The following is a 27,570-nucleotide window of genomic DNA, read 5'->3' as shown; positions in this document are numbered from 1 at the left end:
TGGGCGTGTTCCATCCACAGCCCCAGTGAGGTCCTTGGGGCCACCCCACTGGTCCTCATTCTTACAATGCCTCAGTGACTTGGAGAAAGCTACACAGCCATCACCCAGGGACCCTGGAGCCCAGGCCAGGCCCCCATATCCAGGACCTGCTGGCTGGTGTGCTTGTGGGCTGGGTGGCCCCGGAAAGGCGGGTGCCTGTACATTCCTCTGGGCCATCTCCTCCCGTCTCCATCCCCCATGCGCACTGCCTCTGAGGATGAGGCACAAATTCAAACTACAAGGAGAGGCCCCTTCACTGCCTGTGGCTTGGGGAAGATGGGGAGGACGGAGGGCAGGTGCCCTGGACGCAGGCTGGGGAATCGGCACATTCTCGCACCACCCAGAGGGTCCTGTAGTTGCCTTTGATGAAGGCTGGTGCCAGCCACAGACCTCTGAGGGCTTATCCCACCGGCATGCCCACTCACAGGGACTGGAAGGTGCACGCTGCTCACACTGGCATGGTCTGTACGTGCCAGCCATGAGACAGCCCATCAACGAATCAAAGCCTGCACTGGACAGAATGGCGTGCGACTGTGGAAGAACGAGGCCACTCGCCGCACACTGCTCTAGGGAGGCCTTCCAGAAATATGCCAAAGGAGTGAAACGTGGAAAGGCGTAGAGCGCGCTCTCACAGATGGCGTGGGGTGTGTGTGCATGCAGGCATGCACTTGTGTTAGGTAGAACACACATACCCGGAGGGGCAGGGAGGAGAACTGGGTTCTGGGGAAAACGTCACAGAATGCTGCTTTGCACCTTTTAAATTCTGTACAATGTAAAAGACCCATTCAAAAGATATAAGGGGCCAGGCGTGGTAGCTCCCGCCTGTAATCCCAGCACTTTGGGAGTCCAAGGTGGGAGGATCGCCTGAGGTCAGGAGTTCGAGACCAGCCTGGCCAACATGGTAAAACCCTGTCTCTACTAAAAATGCAAAAATTAGCCGGACATAGTGGTGCATGCCTGTAGTCCCAGCTACTCTGGGGGCTGAAGCAGGAGAATCGCTTGAGCCTGGGAGGTGGAGGTTGCAGTGAGCCGAGATTGTGCCACTGCGCTCCAGTCTGGGCAACAAGAGCGAAAATTCCATCTCAAAAAAATAAAAAAATAAAAAAAGATATAAGGGTATATACAGGCACACACACATCATATACAAGAGTATATGGAGAGAGACAGAAGCCTCCTCCTCCATAAGGGATACATCCAAAACCCCCAGCGGATGCTGGAACTAGGGGTAATACCGAGTCCTACACACACCACGTTTTGTCCTCTACATACAAACCTACGACAAAGTGTGTAAATTAACAGCAATAACTAGTAATCAAACAGGACAATTCTAATAACAGGCTGTAATTAAAGCCTTGTAAACGTGGGTCTCTCTGTAAATACCTGTCTGTACGTACTCCCTTCTTCTGGATGACCGAGGATAGCATCATCCCTGTGTGAGGAGAGGGAGCCGGGGAAACACGTGAGCACCGTGACCGAGGAGAGGGAGACGGGAGAATGACGTGGGCACCGTGACCGAGGAGAGGGAGCCGGGGAAATGACATGAACACCGTGACTGAGGAGAGGGAGCTGGGGGAACGACGTGGGCACCGTGACTGAGGAGAGGGAGACGGGGGAACGACATGGGCCCCATGACCGAGTGTCAGGCTCTACTGACCTTGAACACAAGCCCCGCGAGCCTCCCCACGACGGTCAATCCGGTAACCACCCTGGCTACAAAGTGACCAGTGGGTACGCGGCAGTTACGGCTCGGGTGTGATGGACAAAGGGACGATTCATGCCCCGAGTGGGACAAAGTGGGACCATGGGAGACACCACCACCCTACTCAGAAGGGCATACAGCTTAAAACTCACGAATTGCTTATTTCTGGAATTTTCCATTTAATATTTTCAACATCATAGTTGGGTGAATGTAACCCAAACCAGAGAAAATGAAATGGAAGAACTATTGCACACATGCGTCGCCAATGAAGATGCACACACACGAAGTCACACGTACAGACACACGCCAAGTCCTGAGCATGTGCACGTGCACACATCTATGCCTACACATATACACTGCACAGTTCGGAACACAGAGCGGAAAGGCCTAACCACGACAAGGTCCATGTGGTCACAAGGGCCCCTTCATCTCCCAGAGCTGGCGCGAGGCCTCCCCTCTGATCCCCGCTGGACCTGCGCAAGTAGGAGCCAGGATCCCACCCTGACCTCCTGTGTCCCTGCATCCCTCACACAGACCTCCTTACTGCCCGTGGTAGGCGCCATCTTGGCAGGGCTGGGCGCCATCCTCCCCTGGGCACGCTCCTTGTCCACTCCCCCATTTCCCTTCACCACATCCTCACTTATCTGCCCCCTGCACTGTTATCTGGGGATGTTGCACAGGAGTAACTGACACAGGGGAGATGCCAGCTGTGACAGCGCAATGGTAAAAGATGTCCCAGGGCCTCGGGGGGCCACACTCAGCCCCTCTATCCACCGCTGGTTCATTTTGACTGGAATCTCAAGGTCTGGCAGAAACAGGGTGACACAACAAGACCAGCCCAGCCCAGGGAAAGTCAGGAGACAGATGGGGGAGAGCTGCAAACACTCACCGCAGGCCAAGAGGGAACTGAGGCAGGAAGGCTCCTACTGGACCAGTGGCCCCCAGCCTGTGTTCTAGGCCATGACAGCTCCCCTCAAGCATAGGTGCTCAGCCTGGAGGCATCTGTGGCCATCTCAACTGGAGGTAGAGGCCCAGGATGCTGCTCAACCCCCCACATAGCACAGGGCGCCCCCACATGGAAGAACGATCTGCCCCAAACATCAGCAGTGCTGGGGTTGAGCAAGCCTGCTCCAGCAGAATGAGGGGCAGCCAACACGTCTCTGTGTGGCTGGCCGGCCATGGCAGCTCCCAAACCCTCCAGGAGGCAGGGCCTGTGAAGTAGAGGTGGCCCCTGCAAACACATCCCGCTCCTGGCATGCACAGGGTCCAGGGCTGCCACATCAGGCCCTGTCCACTCCCTGGCTTATGAGGGATGCCGGATTCTGCCCTACAGTCATGCTCTCTGTGTGCCAAGCTGAGTCTGATCAGTGGCTGCTGAGGAGCCTCAAGCCCACCTGCCCACAACCAGCGCCCTGTGGGCCTGTGACACCCAACCTGCCCATGGCACCCGATGGCCCAAGTGATGCGATGCAGTAACGAACACGTTCAGTCTCTGTCCCAGCTCCTCAAGCCCTCGCCGTCTCCGGAGCAGAAAGCGTCTTCTGCTTGTTAAGGAGCGGACCGAAGGCGGGGCCCTAGGGAGTTTCAGGATGTGGGCTGCTGGCCAGGAAGACCAAGGCAGATTGAGTGGGTTGGGACTTTCTGCCTTATCATCCCCAACTCCAGAAAGGGGCTGGAGATTGAGTTAATCACCAATACCCAAGGATTTGATCAATAATAGGTACCCAAGGAAACATCAAACTCCTAAAAGATGGGGGGGAAGGTAGCAAGCTTTCAGCTCAGTGAACACAGGAGGGTGCTGGGAGGATGGCTCGCCCAGAGAGGACATGGGGGCTCAGCACCCACACCCCTCCCCTGGCCCTATGCACCTCTGCCAGCTGGCACAGCCCCAGTCATACCCTTTACAACAAGCACGGAATGGTAAGCAAAGGGCTTCCTGAGGATTGTGGGCCATTCTTGCAAATGATGGAATGCCAGGAGAGGCTGGTGGAAACCCCCTGACTTATATCCAGTCAGTCGGAAATACGGGTGACCACCTGGCACTTGGACTTGGTGTCTGAAGGGGGAGCAGTCTTGAGGGACTGAGCCCTTCCTCGGTGGGGTCTCAGCTAACTCTGGGGAGTAGTCTGAGAACTGAATTAAATTGGAGGACAATTTAATTAAATGGCCAGATATTCAGTTGGTGTCTGGAAAGTTGGAGAACTGGTTGGTGTGAAAAACCGACACATTTGGTGTCAGACATGTGAGTGAAACCAGGGCAGCCGGTGACACCACGGCAGCCTACATGGAGGTCATCTCACACACCTGCCTAAGATGCAGCCACTGCTGGGACCACGAAATGGCCACTCTCCCAGGAGGTGGCACCAGGAGGAGACGTCCCTTCCTGTGTGGTCTCCCTCAGCCCCACGCCATAAACACCAAGCACGATCACAGCACCAGCCCCTCACCACTGCCCCCTGGAAATAACCTCCAACTGATGGGTAACGTGTCAACTTGACGGAGCCACAGTGCCCATAGGTTTGGTCAAATGATTCTGGATTTTTCTGTGAAGGAGTTTTTTGGATGAGAGTAACGCCTGGATCGGTGACTTTGAATAAAGCAGATGGCCTTCCGTACTGTGGGTGGGCCCTATCCAAGCAGGTGAAGGCCTCAGTGGACAAAGATGGACCTTCCTCTAGCAAGAAAAGAATTCACCAGCAGAGGCCTCACGACTCCAGCTGCACCTCTCGCTGCGTCTCCAGCCTGCCCTCTTCCCTGCAGATGTCACACTGACAGCCTCCGGAACTGCAGAAGCTTATTTTTAAAAAGGGAAACCTCGCTCCCTCTCGCTCTCTCGAAGTCCCATTGGTTCTGTTCTCTGAAGAACCCTGACAGGTACACTCCCCCCACCACGGAGGGCCGGGACTCCTGTGTTCATGCCATCAGTGTCACGATCAAGTCATAATCGGCCCGTGCGTTGGTCCAACCCGGCTGTCCCTTCTCCATTCCTTAACTCCGCCTTCTGGGGCACTTTCCAGCCTCACTAGGGTCTCCACTCCTAGAGAGCAGCAGCTCAGCCCGTGCCTACCACGTGTGTCTGGAGCCAGCCGGCTGAGAAGTGCCCGTAAGAGTTTTCTGAAAGGATGACAACGAAGGGCATGATGAAGTCAGACTCAGCCAAAAACCGGAAGCTGAGGTGCAGATATAACTGCATGTGGTGGGTTTCCCCTCACAAGTGAGCCAGCCAGAGAGGGGAACAGCAGGGAAACTGAGGCCCAGGTGATGGGGGCATGGTGGCGTGGTGAAGGGGGCAGCAGGTGTTCCTGGGGACACTCTGGGGACATGCTCAGGGAAGGCCCTGACTATCTCCCCTCTGGGACCATCAGTGGTGGTTCACAAGGTAAAGAAATTTACATGAATGCTACTTTTTGGTGTTCTTTTAAAAACAGGCCAGGTGTGGTGACTCGCACCTGGAATCCCAGCATTTGGGGAGGCCAAGACGGGAGGATCGCCAGAGCCTAGGAGTTCGAGACCAGCTGGGGCACCGCAGCGAGACCTCCATCTCTACAAAAATACAAAAACTAGTCAAGTGTGGGGTGCACACCTGTGATCCCAGCTACTCAGGAGGCTTCAGCGACAGGATTACTGTAGCTGGGAGGTGAAGGCTGCAGTGAGCTGAGGTCGCACCACTGCACTCCCGCTTGGGTGACAGAAGGAGACCCTGTCTCAAAAACAAAATAAAATAAAATGAAAATGATGGCATCCAGCACAGAGGAGCCCTATGGCAGTGGTGCCCCTCTGTATGCTACGATCTCGGTGGACACACGTCACGATACGTGGGTCCAAACCCACAGAATGCTCCACGCCAAGAGTGAGCCCTGGTGTGAACCATGGGCCTCGGTTAATAACAGTGTGTCAATGTCGCGCCTCACTTGTCACTCACGTGCCTCCCTCATGCCAGCTGTTATCACAGGACCCTGTGGGGACGGGAGGGGCGGGAGAGTGGCTAGATGGAAACTACCATCTGCTCAATTTTTCTATAACCCTACAACTGCCCTAAAATATAAAGCCTGTGATTCTCACAAACAGTAATACAACCACACTCTCAACCTTGCCCCTTGACACAATGTTGAGAATGTGCTGCGTTGAGGAGCGTTAATCGGTGAGGACCACACCAGGAGGGGGCTGGTGTCCCTTAGCCCTGATGCCATCCCAGAGCCCAGACCCAGACACATGGGCTGTGGAGGCACAGCGTGGTCAACAGGAACCAGCGCTCAGTCCTGGGCCCCAGAAGGCCGCGTCTCTTCAACACTGCTTCTTGCCTTCTCTGAAGCAACTTTATCTGGGTAACTTTCAGCAAAACAACTTTTTGTTTTAATTAAACGAAAAATAAATCTGGCACAGCTACCATAATTTCTACAGATTAGCTGAGCTTTGAAATTCCTACGTTCGCTCCTTGTTAAACCTGTTAATTCAGGCACTGCTTTCAAGATGCATTTCAAAAGCTTTGGAACATGCTTTCTTAACACAAAAGTTAAGATTTAAACAGTAATACCACTAATTCCTCCGGAATGGAGCTTAATTAGAGCAGAATGAGAGATAACAAATGTCCTATTACGAACCATGGCGAAAGGTGTATTATCATACTTACCGATTGTTTTGCATAATCTTGCCACTTAATAAGGCTACAAGACACCATGTACAAGAAGTTTGAATTTATGCGGCTTGTAACTCAGCTGTAGTTGGAGACAACCTCAGTTCTTAAAGGATTAGAGCACGTTGATGTGAGCGTGGCCCCGTGTAGACACGAATTAAACAGTGCAAGGGGACCTCCAGGGCTGCTGGGAGCCAGTCCCCAGAGGCACCCCTGTCCCCTGCAGCCTGATGGGCAGGCTGCCCGCTGCATTGCATGTGGCAGCACGTCTGAAGATGTGTGACATCTCCCTTATTGTGGCTTGTCCACGGAACGGATGCAGGGTCTCTTGGTAGCCTCCACAGAGCCCCAGTGGCTTCAATTCAGAGAGGAGACCTGGGCTCTTCTGATCAGGGATCTCCTCATAGCTACCGGCAGCACTTGCGGATCTAACACACACGGCCACTTCCCCGGCCTCTTCCACAGGATAAGGCCAGCCCCTGCTCTGTCAGCTGCATCCACTCCCGCTAACACCTGCTGGAGCCTTGGGGCACAACCACACCCCCACTGAGGCACAGGGAAGAGGGGAACCTGGAAGAGGCAACCATTTAGGGAACCAGTGTCTCCCTGAAGTTTGAGGTTGGAGCTGATCAGGGGTGGTGGTGGTGCCTCCTCCCAAGCCCCATGGCTGCATGTCCCCTGAGCAGGTGGGAAGGGAACTGCTTTGCCACTGGCTGGCCCCAATTGGGGCATGCAGGCTGCAAATTCAGGGGTACGAGCGCAGCAGGGCCACACTCAGGGGCCTAATTCCAAAGCCAGACTCAGGCTCACCACCACCACCCGGTCACAGGCTCAAGGCAGCACTCGTTTCTAGAACTAGAACCACCCTGGGTGGGGCTCTGTGTGCCCCGTGTGGACAGGGAGAGCTGATCTGCAAAGTCCCTCAGGGGTACAGGCACCCTGCTCAGCTGAAGGTGTGCTGGGGACATGGGGCAGTCCCAAGGGCTACTCTGAGTACCAAAAAAAAAATGTGCTCAGGAGGCAAATTCAGCTCCAGCTGCACTTGCCTCTGGGGCTGAGTGACAGCAGAGCATCCTGGCAGGTCGCCCGTTCTTACGCCCATCCGTCTGTCTGCACTGCTATCTGTCCACCTCTTAAAAATACAGACAGTGCTCCTGGTAGACAACAGAAATGCGGGGACCACTGAGTGGCAGTCTGGCCTCTGCAGAAGGCTCTGGACACCCACAGATGAGGGCTGTGCAGCTGCTAAAAAGGCAGGATGCAGAGATGGCTGGCAGCTGACGGGAGCATGAGCCTACGGGGATCATCACGCCGGGGCTGCTCTGAGGATTGTGTGAGGCATCGGAGTCCTGTACTGCCCTGTTTTCAAGGCTATGTCCCGGAGGGAGTGGGGCCCAGCACCCCCATCCCATCTCTCCCTATCCAAGCCCCATCTTCCAATCCCCGTGGGCGTAGCCCTCAGCGGCCACCTGCGCACACTCGTGTGTGTGTCCCAGAGCTTGTCAACCTATGTGCACCGGGTGCTCAGAATACACTAACAGCTTCCCCTGCATGTGTGCACCCCAGAACGTCCCGCTGGTCCCCCCATTTCTCTCCTCGCCCATCTGAGTGGGTCAGACAGCCGAAGCCTGCCAGGATCTGTCAGACAGTCTGCAGGCCCCAAGCCTCGCTGGGGCTCGCCTGCACCCCAACGCCAGGCAGTTCCACTGGCCAAGAGCAGCCGCTTGCTTCCCTCTCACCAGCCCTGTGCATCTCCAGAGGAAGAGAACAAACACAGGGCCACTCTGTGGGCACAGGAGCATGACCAGGACCTGGGAGGATCCACAGGCCTCAGCGCCCTGGCAAAAGGCTTTTGTTTTCTGGCATTTATCACAATGGGTCTCCCAGGAAACCATAATTCCTTACATAAGGACTTCGGAAGACAGAAAAAATAATAGGAAAAATAACGAAAATGAGGGCCGACACTGACACTGATGGGGTCTCCTTGGGCCGCAGCGCCGTGCACTCTATGTGCTGTGAAGCCCCCCTTCACCACCTTGGATGCTCACAGTTGCACTGGGGTCCACAGCGGGGCAGGAGGGCAGCAGGACTTGGCCTCAGGGGGAGCTCTTACTGTCCCATTTCACAGATTGGGAACTGGAGGCCTGGGGAGGCCGTGCTAAGGGATGGCCCCGGCTGGCCTTGCTTGGGGACTCCCTGGGCTGCGATGGCTCCCAGAGTTCACTGCACCCGAGGGCACGGTGAGAAGGCGCCCAAGAGGGGCTGCAAAATGAAGGTGCAATTTTAAGCAATTGGTACCAACACAGCCACCTGGGGTGCTGGGCCAAGGGGATGTTTCTCTCAACTTGGCACTAGCCCTCCTCAACCCAGCAGTCCCTAATCCCTGACCCCAGCCACCCCCATCAGTCCTCTGCCCTGAGATGCCCCAGCCCCAGCCCAGACAGCCAGCTCAGAACCTCTACCTGGTGCCAGGCCCACAGCAGTCTCCCTGCCTGAAAAGACATGTCTCCTCACATCGGTCACCATCACTAATTTGAGACCCATGTGGCCTTGGGCCAGTCCCTCCCCTGCCCCGTGCCTCCATTTCCCCATCTGCAAAATGGAGGGGCTGGGCCCGACCAGCTGCATTCAGCCTCTGCAGCCCTCCTCTCCCAGCTCCAATGCTCCGCTTTATCCACCAGGCTGCTGGTGACACAGGTGGGGTCCTGGACTGGCCTCGGGCTCAGGACGTCAATCCGGGAAAGGGTGATGGCGTCTCCCAGGTGACACTGTTTGTGGACGTGACTTTGGGCACCTACCATCCTGGGTCTGCTGCGGCTCCTGTCAGGATTCCTGGAGGACGTCTCAGTTCCGATGGCTGCAGGGACGCCTCCCTCCCGCGGACCCCCCTCGTTCAGCTAGCTCTGAAGAGTCCCCGGTCCAAGACCCAGGACCAAACCCCACAGCCAGGTCCACCACAAAGATCCTGATCCAGCCAGCCAAGCCCTCTGTCCCCAGGTAGGTGCCTTTCTGAGAGACCCCTGGGACCACCACGGAACACACAGGAGGGATTCCAGGGAAGCTCCCGGAATGCTCCCCGCGCCTGCATCTCCTACGAATGCCCCGGAAAACTGTATTTCTGCTTGGTTTCTCAGGAGCACAGGGCTTCCTTGCTCTAGACTGGCTCAGGCCTCTGAACAGGAGGGCAGGTAAGACTCAACCTTCCCAGGACTGAGTTAGTCACTGAGAGGAGGGAGTGAGGGAGGGAGGGAGGCAGCAGACACCGGCCAGACAGGCAGAGCGCAGAGGAGTCCGCCCCAGAGATGAAAAGAGAAACGACAGTGCCCGGAGCACCCATTTCGTGGTTCTTCAGCTCACATCAGAGGCTGGGACAGCAGGAGGGGGAAGAGACCTGGACCTGGGGCTGGGCATGAGGCAAGGACAGCAGAAAGCTGTGTGTAATGTCCCAGGCCCCTGCCTGTAGTGGCTCCCACTTCACCTGCACCACAGCCTCCAAGGTCCTCTTATTATTATCCCGCATGCGGGGCAGGAGACAGGGCACAGGGAACACAGCCACCAGGTCACACACCAGCAAGGAGACAGCCAAGGCTCAACCCTGGGAGGCTGCAGGCTCTGCCAGCCTCACTCCAGGGCCACCGTACAGTGTCGGGGACAGACCAGCAGCCCATAGAAAGAAAGGAGGCTGGCACAGTGCTCTGGGCACAGCACGGGCACAGGGTCAGCACCATGGTTGGGTCACTGACCACAACAGCAACTCCACCCGTGGCTCAGGCCCAGGCCTCAGGGTGGGGCCCGACCAAGGCTGGCCCCACCAGCCTCGGGACCTGCCAGGGACCCCCCGCCTCCTGCCGTCCAGGCAGAGGCCTGCTAAGGAGGGGAGGTGCCCTGGGGCCGTGGGCGTCACCCCCAGCCATCACACTTCAGTGGCTGAAGGGCGCTCAGGGCTGTGAGGCTGGGGCACTGCATCCCAGGCACCTGCCTGGGGAGAGAGACGCCTGGCCCAGGCGCCCAGGATGCTGGCTGTCCTCAGACTGAGACTCCGTGGGGGAGGTTGGGAGGGGCTGGACCCTAGCTACGTGGGCTTCCACGAGCCCAGTGCCTCCTCCTTCTGCCACGCCACCATCTCCTGACTGGGGAACATGCTGCCCACATCAGTTCAGGGCTCAGCTGGCCCTGGCGCCTCCCTTAGGCCAGCTCAGGGTCAGGCCCAGGCTCCGGCATTCACCTTCCAGCTGCTCTGGGTCACCCCCTCACCCTGTGACCCCGCTGCCCTGGAGCAGGCTCTCTCCTGTCGTCTGGAGCCCTCAGGGCCACCCCCGGTCAGTGCCCACTCTCTGCACCAGCAAGATGACTCTGTCCAACGCGAGGCCTCAGAAACTCCCAGAAACTCCCAGCTGCCTCTGTCTGTGCTCTCCATCCAGGGCAAGGCCACGGCTGGGGGCGACTGAGGCATCGCAAGCCCTGGGGGTCAGACGTACGGGGGTGGGAGGAGAGCGGGCAGGACCCAGAGGGGTGGCTTGTGACGGGAACACCCACTCCTGCCTGTGGCAGTTTCCACCCAAGGGCAACCACGATCCCTTCTAGAAGATTCACTAAGGAACCGGGAACCTTCTCCTCTTCCTGGCTCACAGCCCGTCCCACAGACAAGAAGAAACCAACTCAATACACAGAACTCTTCAGGTTGCCGTCAAGGCCAAGCCACCAACTTCAGGGAAAAGAGAAATGTGTGTTTCAACTAAGATAAATTAGTGCATTAAGAACAAATCATGACTTTGGGAGGCTGGGGCAGGCGGATCACCTGAGGTCAGGAGTTCAAGACCAACCCGGCCAACGTGGCGAAACCCCATCTCTACTAAAAATACCAAAATTAGCTGGGTGTGGTGATGGGTGTCTGTAATCCCAGCTACTCAGGAGGCTGAGGCAGGAGAATCGCTTGAACCCGGGAGGCAGAGGTTGCAGTGAGCCGAGATCGTGCCTTTGCACTCCAGCCTGGGTGACAGAGTGAAACTCCATCTCAAAAAAAAAAAAAAAAAGAACAAAACATGAATAAAAAGACTAAACACTAGACACATTTTTAATAACATACCAGGTAACTGTGAAGCTGGTCACAACCCATTCCAACTGGAATAGAAAATGGCCTGGAGGAGGCTGGGCACAAACATTGATCTTTTTCACAATTTTCTTTTGGATTAAAAAAAAATGAAAATGTCACTTTCAAAGGTACACCAGCCAGTGGGCTCTCAGAGTCACAGTCCTGGGTCTGTGTATGGCAGCCCCTTGTGGTCAGCTCGGCCCAGGCTCAGCCCCTTCTCTACACTGGGTGTTTAGGAGATGCTCGAGAAGCCACAACAGTGTCTCCCGGGCGTGGGCCACCTGTGAATCCGCCAGGGTTGCACCATACCCATGTATCACCTCACTGCTAAAAAGAAACGTTCCATCAGCCCGTGAATGGAAAGCCAGCGCCTTTGCCATAAATAGAAGGTAGTCATGAAAGCAGATACACAGCTATTAAAATAACAAATGCCCGTCTGCATCCGCGTAAAACCATCTTGCAGGCCAACAGCGGTGCGTGCCCTTGCTCTGGGAAATGCTGGATTTATGGGAGGAGGAGCGTTAAGAATTTCTGGGCTGGCCACCCCAACCCCGATCTCCTCGGGCAAACCAGCTTCTTCCTTAACCCCCAACTCAAGGGCCCTCGCCTCCGTGGCATTCCACCTCCGGGATGGGAATCCAGATCTTCCCCTTCATGCTGACGGAGCATCTGTCCCCTCCAGGTCCTCCTTGAGACAAGGTGGAGCCGAATCAGACCCAGGCCCCATCCGCCAGCCACGCTGACCAGACACCCCCAAGCACACGTGCGCACGCACGCGCACACACACACACCCACACACACACACACGTCGGCTGCAATCCCCTGTGACAAGATCTTCGGCTTGGCCTGCTATATCCGGTTCCTCTGGCCGCTGTGACAAACCACAACAAACTCGTGGCTTAAAAACAGGAGTTTCTGCTCTCACAGTTCTGGAGGGCAGAAGCTGGAAATCAAGGTGTCTCGGGCCTGCGCTTCCTCTAAAAGCTCCAGGGAGGATCCTTCCTGCCTCTTCCAGCTCCTGGTGGCTGTGTGTGCTCCTCAGTGTGTGGCCACATCACTCCAGCCCCTGCTCTGTCTTCACGAGGCCCCCTCTCCTGTCTGTTTGCTTCTCTTCTCTTCCCTTCTATGGACTTGTCTTTGGAGTTTGGGTGCATCCTAATCCAAGGCGCCATCATCTTGAGAACCTGATCTTAACTACATCTGCAAAGGCCCTTTTTCCAAATGAGAGAGCACCCTGGGTTTCGATGTGGCTCTGTCTTTGAGGACCTCCAACCGACCCTGGGTTTCCAGGTGGCTCTGTCTTTGGGGACCTCCAACTGACCCCACAGGTGTACATTTCTCACAGGTGCACAGACTCAATTCCTCACTCTGCCTTTTCACATAAATGATCCCATGAGACCTACCAACCCCCAGCCAGTCACCCCCTGGCCACCTTCCGCCAGCAAGCAGCCCATGTCCGGTATACAGCAGGTACTCAATACGTGCATGCCAAACTGAGGCCGGCGTGTCTATCAAGGTTGTCCCCAAGGCAACCAGCGGGCAGGAGCAGGGAGTTGTCACTGTGCAGGCATTCCCTGGGGACAGGAGGGTCTGAAGATGGATTTTCTGGTTCTGCAAAGCGCAGTTATTTATAAGCAAGGTCTGCGTTCTTCTATCGGTGAAGCGAATCAGAGGGCCTTAATCGGAGGAGAAGAAAGGTAATTGGCTAATAAAATCCGCCTTCTCCGAGGCAGAGGCTGGCTTTGAAGAGTGTGTATTGTAAAGGCTCCATGACCTCTTCTAAATATACCCAGAGAAGATCACGTGGGGGCCAGGTTGGCTCCACGCGGTCCAGTTGGAATGGTCTTGGGGATGGGTCTTCCCACAGATTCCTGAGTCTTCTGCCAGGAGCATCCCCGAGGGCACTGTGCTCACCTGAACCAAGGGCCTTCTAGAACCCCCAGGCCCTGCCCTGCCCGAGCTGGGAGACCGCAGAGGCAGGGAGGTGGCACCGAATCGCGCCCCCATCCCCGCAGGTCCCCGTTGTCACAGCAAGAGACCACAGCCCAGAAACCAGCCCCGACACCCAGCGGCCACCAGCCTCAATTCGTGGGGACCCACTTCGAGTCCAACACAGGGGACGGGGTGAGGGGTCCCACTGTCAACTTTGAGGGTAGCACCCACCCTGCCTGAGACCCTCTGCAGGACCCCTCCCCCTGCGAGCAATGCCTTCCTTCCCCCAGTGCCTCAGCAGAGCCTTTCAGGATGGGCAGTGCAGCCCCATCGAGGGAGCAAGGTCGGGAGAGAGGGCACCTGGTTCTGGGGCGGCCGCCAAGACTGCACTTTCCGCCCTTGAATTTCCTCAATGGCAAAGTCACCCAAGGATCACACCCTCTGCGCAGGTGGCCTGAGGAGCAAAGGAGGTGACAGCAGAGAGCAGTCACCGTGGTCACGGCCAGGCCCCTCTCACCAGAGGCCCCTGTGCTCAGCCCCAGGGGCTCACCACCTTGCCACCTCTGCCGATAGGACCCTTCTCCACACTTCGAGGCCAATGCTGACCCCTGGTGAACGTCCAGTTCTCCCACGGACCGACCCCCCAACCCACTGGAGCCCCCATTATGCACAGACGGAGCTTGGCCAAGGGGGCTCCTGGCGCCTGCAGGATAACCCGGGCCTGCTTGCTTCCCTTCTGGAGTAAAATGGGCAGGAACAAGGAGCAGGCCTGGCTGGGAAAGTGCAGGGGCTGAGACAGAAAGTTCAGCCTGGGAGGGAGGGCTGCTTCTGGGAAGTTCAGCAGCCCCTGAGGGCAGGCAGAAGGCAGCCTCTGTGTGGGTCCTCCAAGCTCCAGGCCTTCCGAAGCGCTGATTTGATTTTTAAAATGAAAAAGGAGAAGAAAAGGCAAGGGCAGAAGGCCATGTTTGGCGCATGCTGACGCGGGTGGCTGGAAGGGTGTGTGTGAGGGCAGGGGAGGTGGGGAACCCGCACCCTGCCCTGAGAGCCAGAGAGCCAGGGCCTGGCCTACCCCACAGGGCGGCCCCATCAGTGAGAGGACCAGGTGTCCCTGGGCCACTCCAGGTGACACCGGCTACCCTGGGACCCTCCAGGGCTCCATTCCCTGGGCTAAGAGTCCACAGAAATGCAGCAAAGGACAGGGCCAGCAGCCACTGCCTCCTTGGTACCTGGAGCTGTGACTTCTTTAAATGCCTGCCTGCAGCCCACTTCTGACCTGCCTGAAGCCCACACCTGACCCGCCTGCAGCCCCCGCCTGGCCTGCCCACAAACAGCTGCTCCTGTTCCACGCAAGGGCAGCAGCTCCCAGTGTGGCTGAGGACACAGCCCTTCCTTCACCACCAAAGCACAGAAGCTGCAAGGAAGGGCAAGTCCCTGCAGTCCAGGACCCTCTGCCCACCCCGAGGCCCGTGAGATGAACCTAGGTGTGCAGCCCCCTCCAGAACTCGTGCCTATGGCACCCCAGACCCCCGGGATGCATGGGAAACCATCATGGGCCTCCACACAGAAGGTCACCCCAAATTCAGGAGGAAGGAGAGCTACCCACCCACAAAACACTCTCAGCTGACGACGGTTTCCACACCCAAAGCATGAAGAGAGACCTGCATGCGCCACGGGAAACCACAGACAAACAGACACAGCTGACAGTACGGGCCTGGCTCCTGCACCCTGGACAGGGGGTCGGTGGAGGCCCGGTTCTCGCCAGAGTCCCCATGTGGGGTAGGCCTCGATTACCTGGAGGGTGCATTTTGGCTGCCCCGCACACTACAGCCCAGCCAGACACATGGTGGGAGCCCATCCTGCCATCCAGGGGACGCGGGGCAGGCCTCCCTCCCCACCTCCTGCAACAGTGTCTGGACAAAGGGGCTGCATCCTTGAGGAACTCTCTAGAGACCACAGTGGGCACTGTCCAGGTCGCCCAACTGTGCATGGAAGATTCCAGACTGCACTTCAAAGACTCCGCCCACCAGGGTCCAAGCCACCTTCCCAGGACCTCCAGATCCAGAGAAGCCAGGCAAAATCCTGAGAACACCAGCCCTGCACCCCTACAAATGTGTGCAAATCCCTCTCCAGACAGCACGGTCCTGTGGCCAGTGCCTGTGGCCTCATCTGCTCCACAGACACGCCCAGCACTTGGCAGGGGCGGCTCCTGGGTTTTGCACAAGGTCACTCCTGGGGCCATCTGTCAGGGGACCCCCGTGGAAGTCCTCGGGCTTCCACTCCTTTTATCATTCCCTTCCTGCAAAGAGGAGATCGAGGGTCCCAGAAGCCCAGCCACTAGCCTGGTATCATGCTGCAGGTGGGTGTGACCCTTGGGACGAGCACAAGACCTGCAAGACAGGCGCTGCAGCCTGCAGCAGGAGGTGCCTGTGCAATGCCCACGCACCACCCACGCCACCCCTGCCTGGGATCATAGAGAGAAAAGCCACGCGGCTGCACCTGTCCTGCTATCCTCTGGGATCTGCACCCTCCCTTGACCTCACTGGGCCACACTTGCCCCCGCTGTGAAGGTCAGGCCAGCGCCTTCCTCCTCAGGAAGCCTCTGCAGAGGCCCAGCCGGCAAGGGCCAGGGTCAGGGTCCAGGTGAGGATGGGGACAAGGCTGCAGGGGAAGAGGCCGAAGCTGGGGTCCACCCTCCTCTCCCTTCCTCCAGAATGCCAGGCTGGGCCCACGGGGTGAGCTGCAGACTGTGCGGTGTTTGGGTATCGTGTGTGCAGTGTGATGGGTGTAATGTGTGTTTATGATGTTTGGCTGTGTGTGTATAACATGCATGTGGTGTATGTTTGTGTGTGTGTATGTCTTGGCAGGTGTTTGTGTGGGGGTGTGTTTCTGTACTTTGTGTGTGCGTGGCCTTCACAGGGTATGTGTGGTGTGTGTATGGTATACGTATTTGGTATGAGTATGTGGTGTATGTTATGTGTGTGTGTTGTGTGTGGTATATTCTGTGTGTGTTTCTGTATATTGTGTACGTGGTATGTTTGTGGTGTGTATGGCATGTGGTGTGTGTGCATAATGTATAGTGTGTGTGTGATGTCTAGTGTGTGTGGTGTATTTTGTTGTGTGTGGTATCTGTGTGGTGTATTGTGTGTCTGTGGTGTGTGCTGTGTGGTGTGAGCAGTGTGATGTTTTTTGGGAGTGGTGTGTGTGGTATCTAGTTTGTATGGTGTATGTGGTGTATTTTGTATGTGGTGTGTGTGTGGTGTATTTTGTGTGGTGTGTGGGGTGTGGCATGTGTGTGATGTGTTGTGTGTGAGAGCATGTGTATGTGCTGTGTGGTGTGTGTGGTATGAATATTTTGTATGTGTATGTGGTATATTTTATGTGTGTGTGTTGTGTGTGGTTAGGTGGTATATTGTCTGTGTATGCATGTTGTGTATGTGGTATGTTTGTGGTATTTTTTGTGTGTGTGGTGTTTGGCATGTGGTATGTGTGCACAGTGTGTCATGTGTGGTGTCTAGTGTGTGGTGTATTTTTTTGTGTGTGGCATCTGTGTGGGGTATTGTGTGTGTGTGTGCGTGGTGTGTGCTGTGTGTGTAGTGTATGCTGTGTGTGTGATGTTTTTTGTGAGTGGTGTGTGTGTGTGTGGTATCTAGTGTGTGTGGTGTATTCCGCATGTGGGGTGTGTGTGTACATGTGAATGTGTGTGATGTATTTTCTGTGTGGTGTGTGTGTGATATCTGTGCGGTGTATTTTGTGTGTGTGTGGTGTGTGGTGTGTGTGTGTGTGAGATGTATTTTGTGAGTGATGTGTTTGTGGTATGTGGTGTATTTAGCATGTTGTGTGCTGTGTGTTATATACGTGTGTGTGTGTGTGCGGTGTATTTTGTGTGGTGAGTGGCATGTGGCGTGTGTGATGTGTGTGGTGTGTTGTGTGTGTGTGGAGGGTGTGTGTATACGGTGTGTGTGGGGTGTGTGGTGCATTTCATGTGGTGTGTGTATGTGGTGTATGTGTGTGTGATTTGTGCTGTGTGTGTGTGGTGCATGCGTGATGTATTTTGTGAGTGGTGTGTGTGAGGTGTATTTTGTGTCATGTGTGGTGCATGGCATGTAGTGTGTGTGATGTGTGTGTATTTTGTGTGGTGTGTATGTGTGGTGTATTTTGTGTGTGGTGTGGTGTGTGGCATGAATGTGTAGTATATTTTGTGTGTGGTGTGTACGTGTGTGGTGTATTTACATAGTATATTTTGTGTGGCGTGTGTATCTATGTGTGTGGTGTGTACTGTGTGTGTGGTGTGTACTGTGCATAGTGTGTGGTCTGTGTGTGGTGCGCGGTGTATGTGGTGTGTGTGATATCTGTGTGGTGTATTTTGTGTGTGTGTGTGTGTGGTCTGCTGTGTGCTGTGTGTGTGGTGTGTGTGTGGTGTGTGATGTATTTTGTAAGTGTTGTGTGTGGTGTATGTGGTGTATTTTGTGTGGTGAGTGGTGTGTGGTGTGCGTATGATGTATGTGATGTTTTGTGGGGTGTGTGTGCATGTGATTGGTGTGTGTGTGTGGTGTGTATGTGTGATATATTTTGTGAGTGGTGTGTGGTGTCTAGTATGTGTGGTGTATGTGGTGTATTTTTTGTGTGGTGTGTGGCGTGTTGTGTGTGGTGTGTTGTATGTGTGGGTAGGTGTATGTGGTGTGTGCGGTATATTTTGTGTGTGGTGTGTGTATGGTGTGTGGTGTGTGTGTGGTGTATGAGGTTTATTTTGTGTGGTGTGTGGCATGTGGTGTGTGTATCATGTCGGGTTTGTGTGTGGTGTATTTTTTGTGTGGCATGTTTATATGTGTAGCGTATTTTGTATGTGGTGTGTTGTGTGCTGTGTGGTGTGTTTGCATGGTATATTTTCTGTGGCGTGTACTGTGTGTGTGGTGTGTGTGTGGCATATTTTGCGTGTGGTGTGTGTGGGATGTGGTGTGTGTATATTTTGTGTGTGATGTGTGTGGGGGGTGTGTGTGGTGTATTTTGTGTGTGGTGCATAGTGTGTGTGGGGTGTGGTGTGTGTATTTTGTGTGTGGCGTGTGTGTGGTGTGTGGTGTATTTTGTGTGTGGTGTGTGAGGGGTGTGGTGTATATTTTGCGTTTGATGTGAGTGGTGTGGTATATTTTGTGTGTGGTTTGTGTGTGATGTATTTTGTGTGTGGGGTGTGGTGTGTGTATATTTAGTGTGTGGTGTGTGTGTGCATGATGTGTGGTGTGTGTGGTATATTTTGTATGTGGTGTGTGGTATATGTATATTTTGTGTTTGGTTGCACTGTGTGTGTGGTATGTGTGTGGTGTGTGGTGTATTTTGTATGTGGTGTGTGGTATGTGTATATTTTGTGTGCGGTGGGTACTGTGTGTGTGGTGTGTATGTGGCATATTTTGTGTGTGGTGTGTGGTGTATTTTGTATGTGGTGTGTGGTATGTGTGTATTTTGTGTTTGGTGTGCACTGTTTGTGTCGCATATTTTGTGTATAGTGTGTGGTGTGTGTGTGGCGTGTGGTGTGTGGTGCATTTTGTGTGTGGTGTGTGTGGGGTGTGGTGTGAGTATATTTAGTGTGTGGTGTGTGTGCGGTGTGTGGTATGTATATATTATTTAGTGTGTGGTGTGTGTGCGGTGTGTGGTATGTATATATTTTGTGTTTGGCGTGCACTGTGTGTGTGGTGTGTGTGTGGTATATTTTGTGTGTGGTGTGTGGTATGTGTGTGGTGTGTGGTGTATTTTGTGTGTGGTGTGTGGTGTATTTTGTGTGTGGCATGTGTGGTGTGTGGTGTGTGTGGTGTGTGGTGTATTTCGTGTGTGGTGTATTTTGTGTGTGGTGTGTGTGGTGTATTTTGTGTGTGGTGTGTGGTGTATTTCGTGTGTGGTGTATTTTGTGTATAGTGTGTGTGGTGTATTTTGTGTGTGGTGTGTGGTGTATTTCGTGTGTGGTGTATTTTGTGTGGGTGTATTTTGTGTGTGGTGTGTGGTGTATTTCATGTGTGGTGTATTTTGTGTGTGGCGTGTGTGGTGTATTTTGTGTGTGGTGTGTGGTGTATTTTGTGTGCAGTGTGTGTGGTGTATTTTGCGTGTGGTGTATGTGGCGTGTGGCGTGTGGTGTGTGGTGTATTCTGTGTGTGGTGTATTTTGTGTGTGGTGTGTGGTGTATTTTGTGTGTGGTGTGTGTGGTGTATTTTGTGTGTGGTGTATTTCATGTGTGGTGTATTTTGTGTGTGGTGTGTGTGATGTATTTTGTGTGTGGTGTATTTTGTGTGTGGTGTGTGTGGTGTATTTAGTGTGTGGTGTGTGGTGTATTTCATGTGTGGTGTATTTTGTGTGTGGTGTGTGCTGTATTTTGTGTGTGGTGTGTGGTGTATTTCGTGTGTGGTGTATTTTGTGTGTGGTGTGTGTGGTGTATTTTGTGTGTGGTGTGTGTGGTGTATTTTGTGTGTGGTATGTAGTGTATTTTGTGTGCGGGGTGTGTATGTGGTGTGCAGCATATGGTGTGTAGTGTGTGCAGCATGTGGGGTGTGTGGTATGCGTTGTGTATTTTGTGTGGTGTGTGTGTGTGCAGCGTGTAGTGTGTGGTGTGTCTCTGTTGGGGGGCACCGCAGTGCGTGTCTCTGGGAGAGGTGGGCTCACACACAGAGCCCAGGTAAGAGGAGGAAAAGGAAAGGTCCACCTGCCCCGACAGGCAGGTCAGGGCTCCCACAGTACAAAGGCTACCGGGTCCTATGGCTGGTCTCAAAGGAGCCCTGTCCACTCACTGGGTGCATGTGTGAGCAAACAGTCACGTGTTCCACGCAGACCCACAGCTGCGTGCTTCGCTCCGTGTTTTCTGTCTGCTCAGATCGCAGTGCAGCCATAGATCTATGTGTTTCTGCGCAAATAAGGTGAGGACTGCCTCCCTCCCCTCTCCAGGAACACAGAAACACCACTGCCTGCGTGCGCTGCTCCCTAACGAAGGGGCTGTATTTTAAATGAGGTTTATAATGCATGATCGTGTAGTTTATGTTTAAGAAGATCACACACAATGATATGAACACCTATGCGCATTTAGTTACGCATAAGCAGGCACGTGTACACACACACACACATGCACACACATGAAAATGTCAGCAGTGAACCCTTCCAAGAAGGTTGCCCCCCAATCCCGCCTTCTCCAGGCCCAGGAGCTTTTGGGCTGTGTCTGCAGCCAGCACTCTACCGGGCACGGACGTGGCCTCGCCAGTGGCTCCTCTCCTACAGCTCCGCACGCCCAGAGACGGGCAAAAACCACCCACCTCCAGACCACCGAGTGGGGAATAAAACCATTCTCTGCACGGCTTTCTCGCACCATGCTCAGCACCGCAGCAACATGGGAGACTGATGAGTTTCCACAGATGCCGGCAGCAAGATCAGCCGCAATCCAATCCTCCCGAGTGTGCAGCGGGAGCGACCCCCAGCTGGCCCCGTCCACTGCCAGCCTGGCCCTTGGCAGGGACTGGCTTGGCCCTTGCTGGGAGGCCTGGGAGGCTGGGACTCCTGTGCCCAGCAAGGCTGCGATGAGCCAACTTGTGTCTGGAAGTCACCTCCATTTCCAGTCCTTTTATATTCTAACTTTTACAGTTGTCAGAGACACAGCAGATGAGAATCCCATTACGGTGAGTGTGGGTTTTATTTAGATTCTGTGTCACACAAGAAATGATAGTAAATGATGATAAAAGAGTTGGTTATTTTTAACGCCTTTTCATTTCCACCCCTCCCAGCAGCCATTCACACCTACCTGGCCTTGCAAACAGCGTCTGCTGGAGGGTCGAGGAGAGGCAGGCTGAGGGACACCTGCCATGTGGGGCTGGCACTGCGATGCCCCTGCGCTCCGTCTGCCTGCACATCTCATCAGGGCCATAAAAACAATGCACCCAGGAAGTGGGCTAGGGAAGCCCCTGGGGCCCCTAGACAAAGCCCAGCACCCCTCCACACGCAGTCTGAGACTCAGGGGGAAATGAGCAGCCAGCTCCAAGCTCGGAGCCTGGTGGCCGGGGCAGCCCCATGCCAAGACTGGGTGCAGGGGTGCAGACACAGCTGGCCGTAAGCATTGAGAACACAGAGCTGCCGAACTCCCTCCTCCTTCCACACACACCACGTGCAGTGAGTTCCTCCTCCACCATTAGACACTCAGAATGGAGCCCGGTGCAGCCTCGAGCCCTCACCAAGAACAGCCTTGCTGCTCTGGGAAACCTCAAGGGCATCTACCAAGCCCTCACCCAACCCATCATGGACCACCCACAGCCCTGGCTCTATGCCTCTGGGACGGAATGGTTGTACGCATTCAGCAAATATTTTTGATGGAGTCTTAGGGCCGGGAACTGTGCTGTGTCTCCTAAGAAGTTCTCTATCCATTTCTTAAAAAATAAACTGATCCATCTAACAGATAGACGGGTACTCTGCATTGGCTGCTAATCTTGTAAAGACGGCATCAATGAATGATGACTGCGCAGAGCCACAACCATTCATACCCCATCAATTGCCTTCACGGAGTTGAGCATGCCCCTTGTTACCGGCCACGCGGGTTTGCAGGAGGACGCCTCATTTCTGAAAGAGCCAGCTAACTAAATCAATGGAAGTTGAATCCCGTTGACTCAATCGACAGTCTGCCCCCCGAGCAGCTGCTCAAAGACAGGCACGCCACAGCGGTTCCGAAAGCGCTTCTGGAATCGAGGGCCGGGTACACCGTGCCAGGGCTGCTGGACGCAAAGTTCTCAATATTAACCTGCAAAAGAGGCTTTTGCACAGCACGTTCAAGCCATCGAATGCACTCCCCTGTCGCCAAAAGGATTTACCGAGATAGAGTTGAACCTCAAACCCACATTTAAAGGAAAGAGGCACTGGGTTCTCCTTCCCATTCAGAAAGGATCAGGCCGAATGATTTCCCGGCTTTCTCATGTCCCTTTGGGTGCCAAAGCCCAGAAACCTCTCTGCCGCTGTGGCCTGCCCGGATGGCCCAGGCTCGCCGCGCTCCTTCCTCTTTGAAGTATTTTCCTATCCTTCTGTTTACATTAAGCAACCACACCAAAGCCTGCTAATCTGTGCTGGAGTGCTGGAGTCCAAGTGACTCAAGACTTCCAGAAAAATATTGTAAAGTCTTTGGAAGAGGGAGGTGGAAAATATTTTTATACTTCTCGCTGTTTCCTTAACTCCGTATTTGGAGGCCAAACATGATGATGGAGATAAAGCGCTGCCTTCTCTCTCGCGTCTCCGTGACACACGTCGTCTGCGCCCTAAGGAAGCGGCCGGCTCTTCCATCAGGGTCCTGGGATTCCCGCCCTCGTCCCCCACTTTAACTACACCCCATGCAGACACAGCACAGGCGCACACCAGGCAGTTCAGAAGAAAGGACGGCTCTCCCCTCCCAGAGGAGGGTCAGCGTGTCCTAAGGATGACAGGGCAAGAAGAGCAGCTGCCCAGGCCCCAGTGCCGGACCCCACACTGCAGCCCTGCTTTCTTCCCGGGCCTGTGGCTGCCCAGCCAGGCCTGGTGTGGCGGGCAGGACTTGTTCTCACAAAGCTCGGACGTACCGAGGCTGCAATTACGGACCACAATTTGCCTCTCTCTCGGTTCACAGCCCTATTCATCTCCACAAACACTGGAAGACAGAGTGGCCAGAGGGGGATGGATTAGCCACGGGGAGGCCTCTATCTCCACATAAAAGGAGAAGTGTGGAAAAACGGCTCCCTGGGTCCCCCATTCTTCACCCCTGAAAAAAACAGATTCATGGAAATGGCTATTTAAACAGCTCTTTCCCACTCGGGCCCAGACAACAAGTCACAATTGTCCACCCGCCTGCCTCGCTCCCTCCCTCCTGCTGGACAGCGGCTGCTGGGAGGAGAGTGGCCCCAGGCCGAGCCCATCAGCCAGGAACCAGAGTCGGCCACCCGCCTCCCTGCACGTCTCACTGCTGGTCCCCCAGGCCTCCCCTGGGGCTCCTGATGCCAAGGGGCCAAAAGGGCATCTCAGCAAGAACAGGGAGGCTGCCCAAGTCCTGACCTTCCAGACAGACAGGCAGCAGGGCTCAACCCAGGGTGGTGAAGGCCACTGTTTCGGGACAGGGAGACAGGACTTCAGGAGTCCTGGAGGGCTGCGCAAACACTGGGACCCGCAATCGCTCTTCCAAAGGTACCTGTGCCCTCAGCGTACAGCTGACCTCATCCTCATCCCACCTTCCTATGACTGTGCCGTCTTCCACAACACCGACACATGTGTGTCTGCTTCAAGGTAAACATGCAGATCTCTGTGAAGGGCTAAATCCACAAAAAGTACTCCACTAAGCGAACACAACCAGTATTTAATCCTGGGCCTGCTCCACACCTAGACCTTCCCAACTGAGAGACAGAAACTCTTTCTTCTTGGCCAAAAAACAGAGTCCTTTAGACCTGCAGCCTCAGGGGGACAGCAGAGCCCCCGGAGTCACCTGCACTGGGTCAGCGCCGCAGGTCGAGGCAGAAAGGAAGCCCTTGTCACAGACAGGCCACATGGCCAGGAGCCTCCCCTGTTACTAACTCACAGCTTAAAAGTCAGTGGAACTTCACTTCGTCACAGAGTATCAGGACGCAGCTGGGCACTTGGACCTCAGAGAAACACTGAAATTTTCACATACATGCCCGTTCTGCAAGCCAATCCCCTAGAGACTTCGAGATCAGCCAGAGAGGCAGAGAACTTGCAGCGCGAACACAAACAGACCCAGCGGAGCAGGGACCTCTTCGCCAGGTACCTGGAATGCACCAGGGGTGGCTCCCACAGTCCTGGCAGGAGACACCAGCAGAGGACAGCCCTCGCGGGCTTGTCTGGACCCAATGACTCCTCAGCAGGAAGGATGGCCTCCCCAGCCCCAAGGGCCACTGCCGTATGGCAGAACCACCCATTCCTGAAGTGGGTCAGCAAGGCAGCCGGAAGAAGTTGGGCCTCCCACCTCGGGAAGGGTCCCTGCAAGCACGGGCTGGCAGGCCAAGCCCGCAGCAGAGTCCTGGGGTAGCCTACTCTCCCTTCAGACCTGGCCCTCCTCTGTACTAGGTGTCCACATCCAAAAGCAAGGGAGGGAAGAGGACACCAGGCCCGTGGAGGTCACAGGGTCTGGGGCCAGGCTCCTGCACCTACCTGCTTCCCCAGGCCTCCGGCGGCTCATTAATTAGTCAGGAAAGCAGCTGAATGTTGCAAGCCCTTCCTTTGCAGGAACCCAGAACTAATGAGAACCCAGCGCCTTATCAGCCACACAGGCGCCCTCCGGTGCTCAGCCTTCCCAGTGGACCAAGGGGAGCACCAGGCGGAGCTGGCCCAGCCTGTGTGCCAGAGCACTAGTAACCATGAGCAGGGGTGCCCGGGGGGAGGCCAACGCCTCAGTTGCCCCCAGTCTGATATGACAGGCCAGGCTGATCCCGGGGTGCACCAGGAGCCCTGCAAAGGGAGCCTGGCCCTGAAACCAGGAAGTTTCCAGGAGTGCGTCTGGGGTGCCTGGAGCCGACCGACCGCCCATCAGGGGAGGTGTGGCCCTGCCCCCAAACCCCAGTAAGATGCTTCCCAGTCCAAAGGGCCTCTCCAGCCACGAGGGTCCAACCGCTATCCTGGGCGCCTCAATAGTCCCAGACTGCCCTGCAGTCTAGCACAAACCAAGAGAGCAATGGCAGAACTTGGCGCGGGGGCCTGCGCACCCGGGTGACGAAGCCCCTGCTTCCCGAACCTATGGGTTTCTGGAAGGCGGCTTGGGCCCTGGGGAACAGGTGCGCAGGCCGGTTTCCCGACGTCCGCGCGTCCCAGCCCCGCGGCACCCTGGCGGGTCCCAGCTCCGCTCCCGCCCCAGCCCGGCGGCACCCTAGCGGGTCCCAGCTCCGCTCCCGACCCAGCCCGGCCGGCCAACGTGGAGCGCTGGTGCCATCTACCGAGGGCCCGCGGCGTGCGGGCGGGCGCCGCTGCCACCGAGCCGTGTGGGGCAGGGGATGGGAACGGCAGCCTCGGCTTGGGCTGGGGATCCGGGGCGGCGCGAGAGGAACCGAGGACGCAGCGCGCCCCGACCCCGCGCCCTGCCGGTGAGCCCCGATGGGCGCGGGGTGGCGAGATCCGCGGGGAGCCGGGCTCCTGGTAGGGTCGCGCCGCCGGCCGCTCCGGGCCCGCAGTGGCGCTCCACGAGCCTCAGCCCAGCGCGGCGGCAGCGGAACATGCTGGAAGCCGGGTCGGGCGCCGGGGCCGCCGCGAGCCAGGCAGAGCGCGGAGTACCGGTCCGCGCGCCCGGGGACAATTACCTTCTTTGAGGAACTGCGCGTGGATCACTAGGACGAGGAAGCAGCAGAGCGCGGCCCCTGCCAGTGCCCAAAGCGCCTTCAGGAGCTGCATCGCGGAGTCCCAACTCGGCCGACGCCCCCGAAGTCGCGCAGAGAAGGTCCAGGCGCCGCATCAGCGCCCCGCCGGGTGCAGCCTCCGCGGCCGCCCGCTCGCGCCCTCCATCCGTCGCCAACGCCGCGCTCCGCCGCGACTGGAGGCGCCACTCCGGGAGGCGATTTGTGTCTTTTTGGGCAGGGGGGAGGGGAGCGGGCGGGGGGAGGGGGGCGCCGGGGAGGGGGCGGGCGGGGGCGGGGAGGTTAGCAGAAAGTCTCGGGCCGCGGCGGCCGCCGCTCCGACCACTCGGCCACCATCGCTGGCTGCGGGGCGCCGGGGGCCCGGGCGCCGGGGGGCGGCCGCCGCGGCCCCATGAATCAGCCCCGCCGCCGCCCCCGGAGCCGCACCGCCAGCAGGGCCCGGACCGCGGGCCGCGGATTGCGCAACGGCCGGGCGGCGCGGGGGGGTCCGGCGCGGCCCCGGCCCCCTCCTCCGCCTGTCGTCCCCCCACCGCCCGCTGCTCGGCGTCGCCTTCCTCCTCCTCTTCCTCCTCCTCTTCCTCCTCCTCCTCCTTCTCCTCCTCTTCCTCCTCCTCCGCCGCCTCCTCCGCCGCCCGCGCTCGCTCCGGCCCGGGGCTCAGGGGGCCGCCGCGCCGCCGCCGCCACCGCCGCCGCGGCGGGCCAGGCTCGGGGCCGGGGCTGCGCGCCGGGCGCGGGGCTGCCGCACCATCGCCGCCGCCAGGGCCCGCGCGGCCCGGCCGAGCCCGCGGCGATCGAACTTGCGCGGCCCGGGGCTGGCGGGCCGGTCCCCACCGGACGGTGCCGGCCTCTGCGCTCCCAGCAGCCCGCGCCTCCGCCGCCGCGGCCGGGACTAGGTCCGGGCCCGCGGCGCCCCTGGGCTGCCCGCGCTGGGCCGCCGCTGCCGGTGCAGGTGCCGGTGGCTGCCGCGCCTACAGGTGGGGCCGGCGACGCTGCGCGCCTCGCCGCCCGCGGGACGCCGCTGCTCCGGCCTGGAGGCGCGCGCCCGCCCGCTCGGCTCGGCGCCGGCTCCTCGGGGGAGGCGGCGGGAGAGGGAGCGCGGCGCAGTCGCTGCCAGCCCAGGTGGCCGGGCCCGCGCAGCCTCGGACTCCGGCCCGCGCCCGCCGCCGTCTGCGCTCCTCCCGGCCGCCGAGCCGCCGATGCGCACTGGGCCGCGAGGGACCCCGGGGACCCCGCCCTGCAGCGCCCCCGCCTGGCGCGCCGGCGGGTCAGGTGGGGCCGGCCCAGCCGAAAACTGCGGGTCGGGCTCCACCTAGGTGCGCAGGGGCCTCACTGCAGAGCCGGCCCTGCTGGCGCGGGAGACCGGACGCGGGGCCTCGAGTGGCGCCCAGCCTCCCTCGCACCCAAGGCCTCAGGAGAGACAGGGAAACCCAGGCCCAGGTACCGCCCCAGCCGGGCCCGACCAGCGGCTGGGAGGGCTCGGAGGAGGCTGGTCCCGCGGCTTCTGAAAACGGCACATCTGCCTGGAAACACACACAAACACACTCACACCTCCCCCTACTGTGTACCACCCTCCAGCCAGCTGCCCTGCACCCAAGATCGTGGGCGCACAGTTAATGCCCACGTTCCGTTCCAGGGGAAACAAACGGATGCCTCCCTGCACTGCCTCCCTTCCCGCCTCTAGGAAGAAGGGGTCTTTGTTTTAGGCCACTTTTGCTCCCCAACCCGGCTCTCCAGAGCAGGGGGCACAGGTGTCCTCGTCAGGGGTTCGCCCCAGAGCCCAGCACCAAGACCAGTGTGGTAGGCCTCAAGGTTTTTTTGCCTGAATTGAATATGAAATTCAATTTCAAAT

At 57.0% G+C, this 27,570-nt stretch overlaps 2 protein-coding genes across 8 annotated transcripts in view; one reads left to right on the top strand and one right to left on the bottom strand.

Annotated features, from left to right (window-relative positions):
• Nucleotides 1–27,570, bottom strand: part of TAFA5 (TAFA chemokine like family member 5) — a 367,025-nt gene that overhangs the window by 251,463 nt on the left and 87,992 nt on the right. The window contains exon 1 of one of the 7 annotated variants that reach the window (XM_054543818.1): nucleotides 25,668–25,962. The exons of 5 other annotated variants lie outside the window; for them this stretch is intronic. In XM_054543818.1, coding sequence (XP_054399793.1) covers nucleotides 25,668–25,758 — 91 coding nt within the window. In that variant the 5' untranslated portion in view covers nucleotides 25,759–25,962. Of the gene's footprint in view, nucleotides 1–25,667; nucleotides 25,963–27,570 lie in introns of those variants that run through there. One more of the 7 variants, XM_024240156.3, reaches the window with a different exon arrangement.
• On the top strand, nucleotides 16,853–19,906 carry LOC129052759 (cytochrome c oxidase subunit 3-like). The gene is made up of 2 exons (XM_054543817.1): nucleotides 16,853–18,973; nucleotides 19,016–19,906. The coding sequence occupies exons 1-2, from the start codon at nucleotides 18,701–18,703 to the stop codon at nucleotides 19,904–19,906; spliced, it is 1,164 nt and encodes a 387-aa protein (XP_054399792.1). The 5' UTR covers nucleotides 16,853–18,700.

This window comes from Pongo abelii, chromosome 23 (genome assembly GCF_028885655.2).
Source record: "Pongo abelii isolate AG06213 chromosome 23, NHGRI_mPonAbe1-v2.0_pri, whole genome shotgun sequence".
NCBI lineage: Eukaryota > Metazoa > Chordata > Mammalia > Primates > Hominidae > Pongo > Pongo abelii.
This window is presented reverse-complemented; position numbering and strand designations above follow the sequence as displayed.

Coding starts and splice junctions, on each gene's coding strand:
- LOC129052759 (XM_054543817.1), top strand. CDS start 18,701: ATGTGTGTGGTGTGTGGTGTATTTTGTATGTGGTGTGTGGTATGTGTA. Junction 18,974..19,015: donor GTGGTGTGAGTATATTTAGT/GTGTGGTGTGTG, acceptor TATATTATTTAG/TGTGTGGTGTGTGTGCGGTG.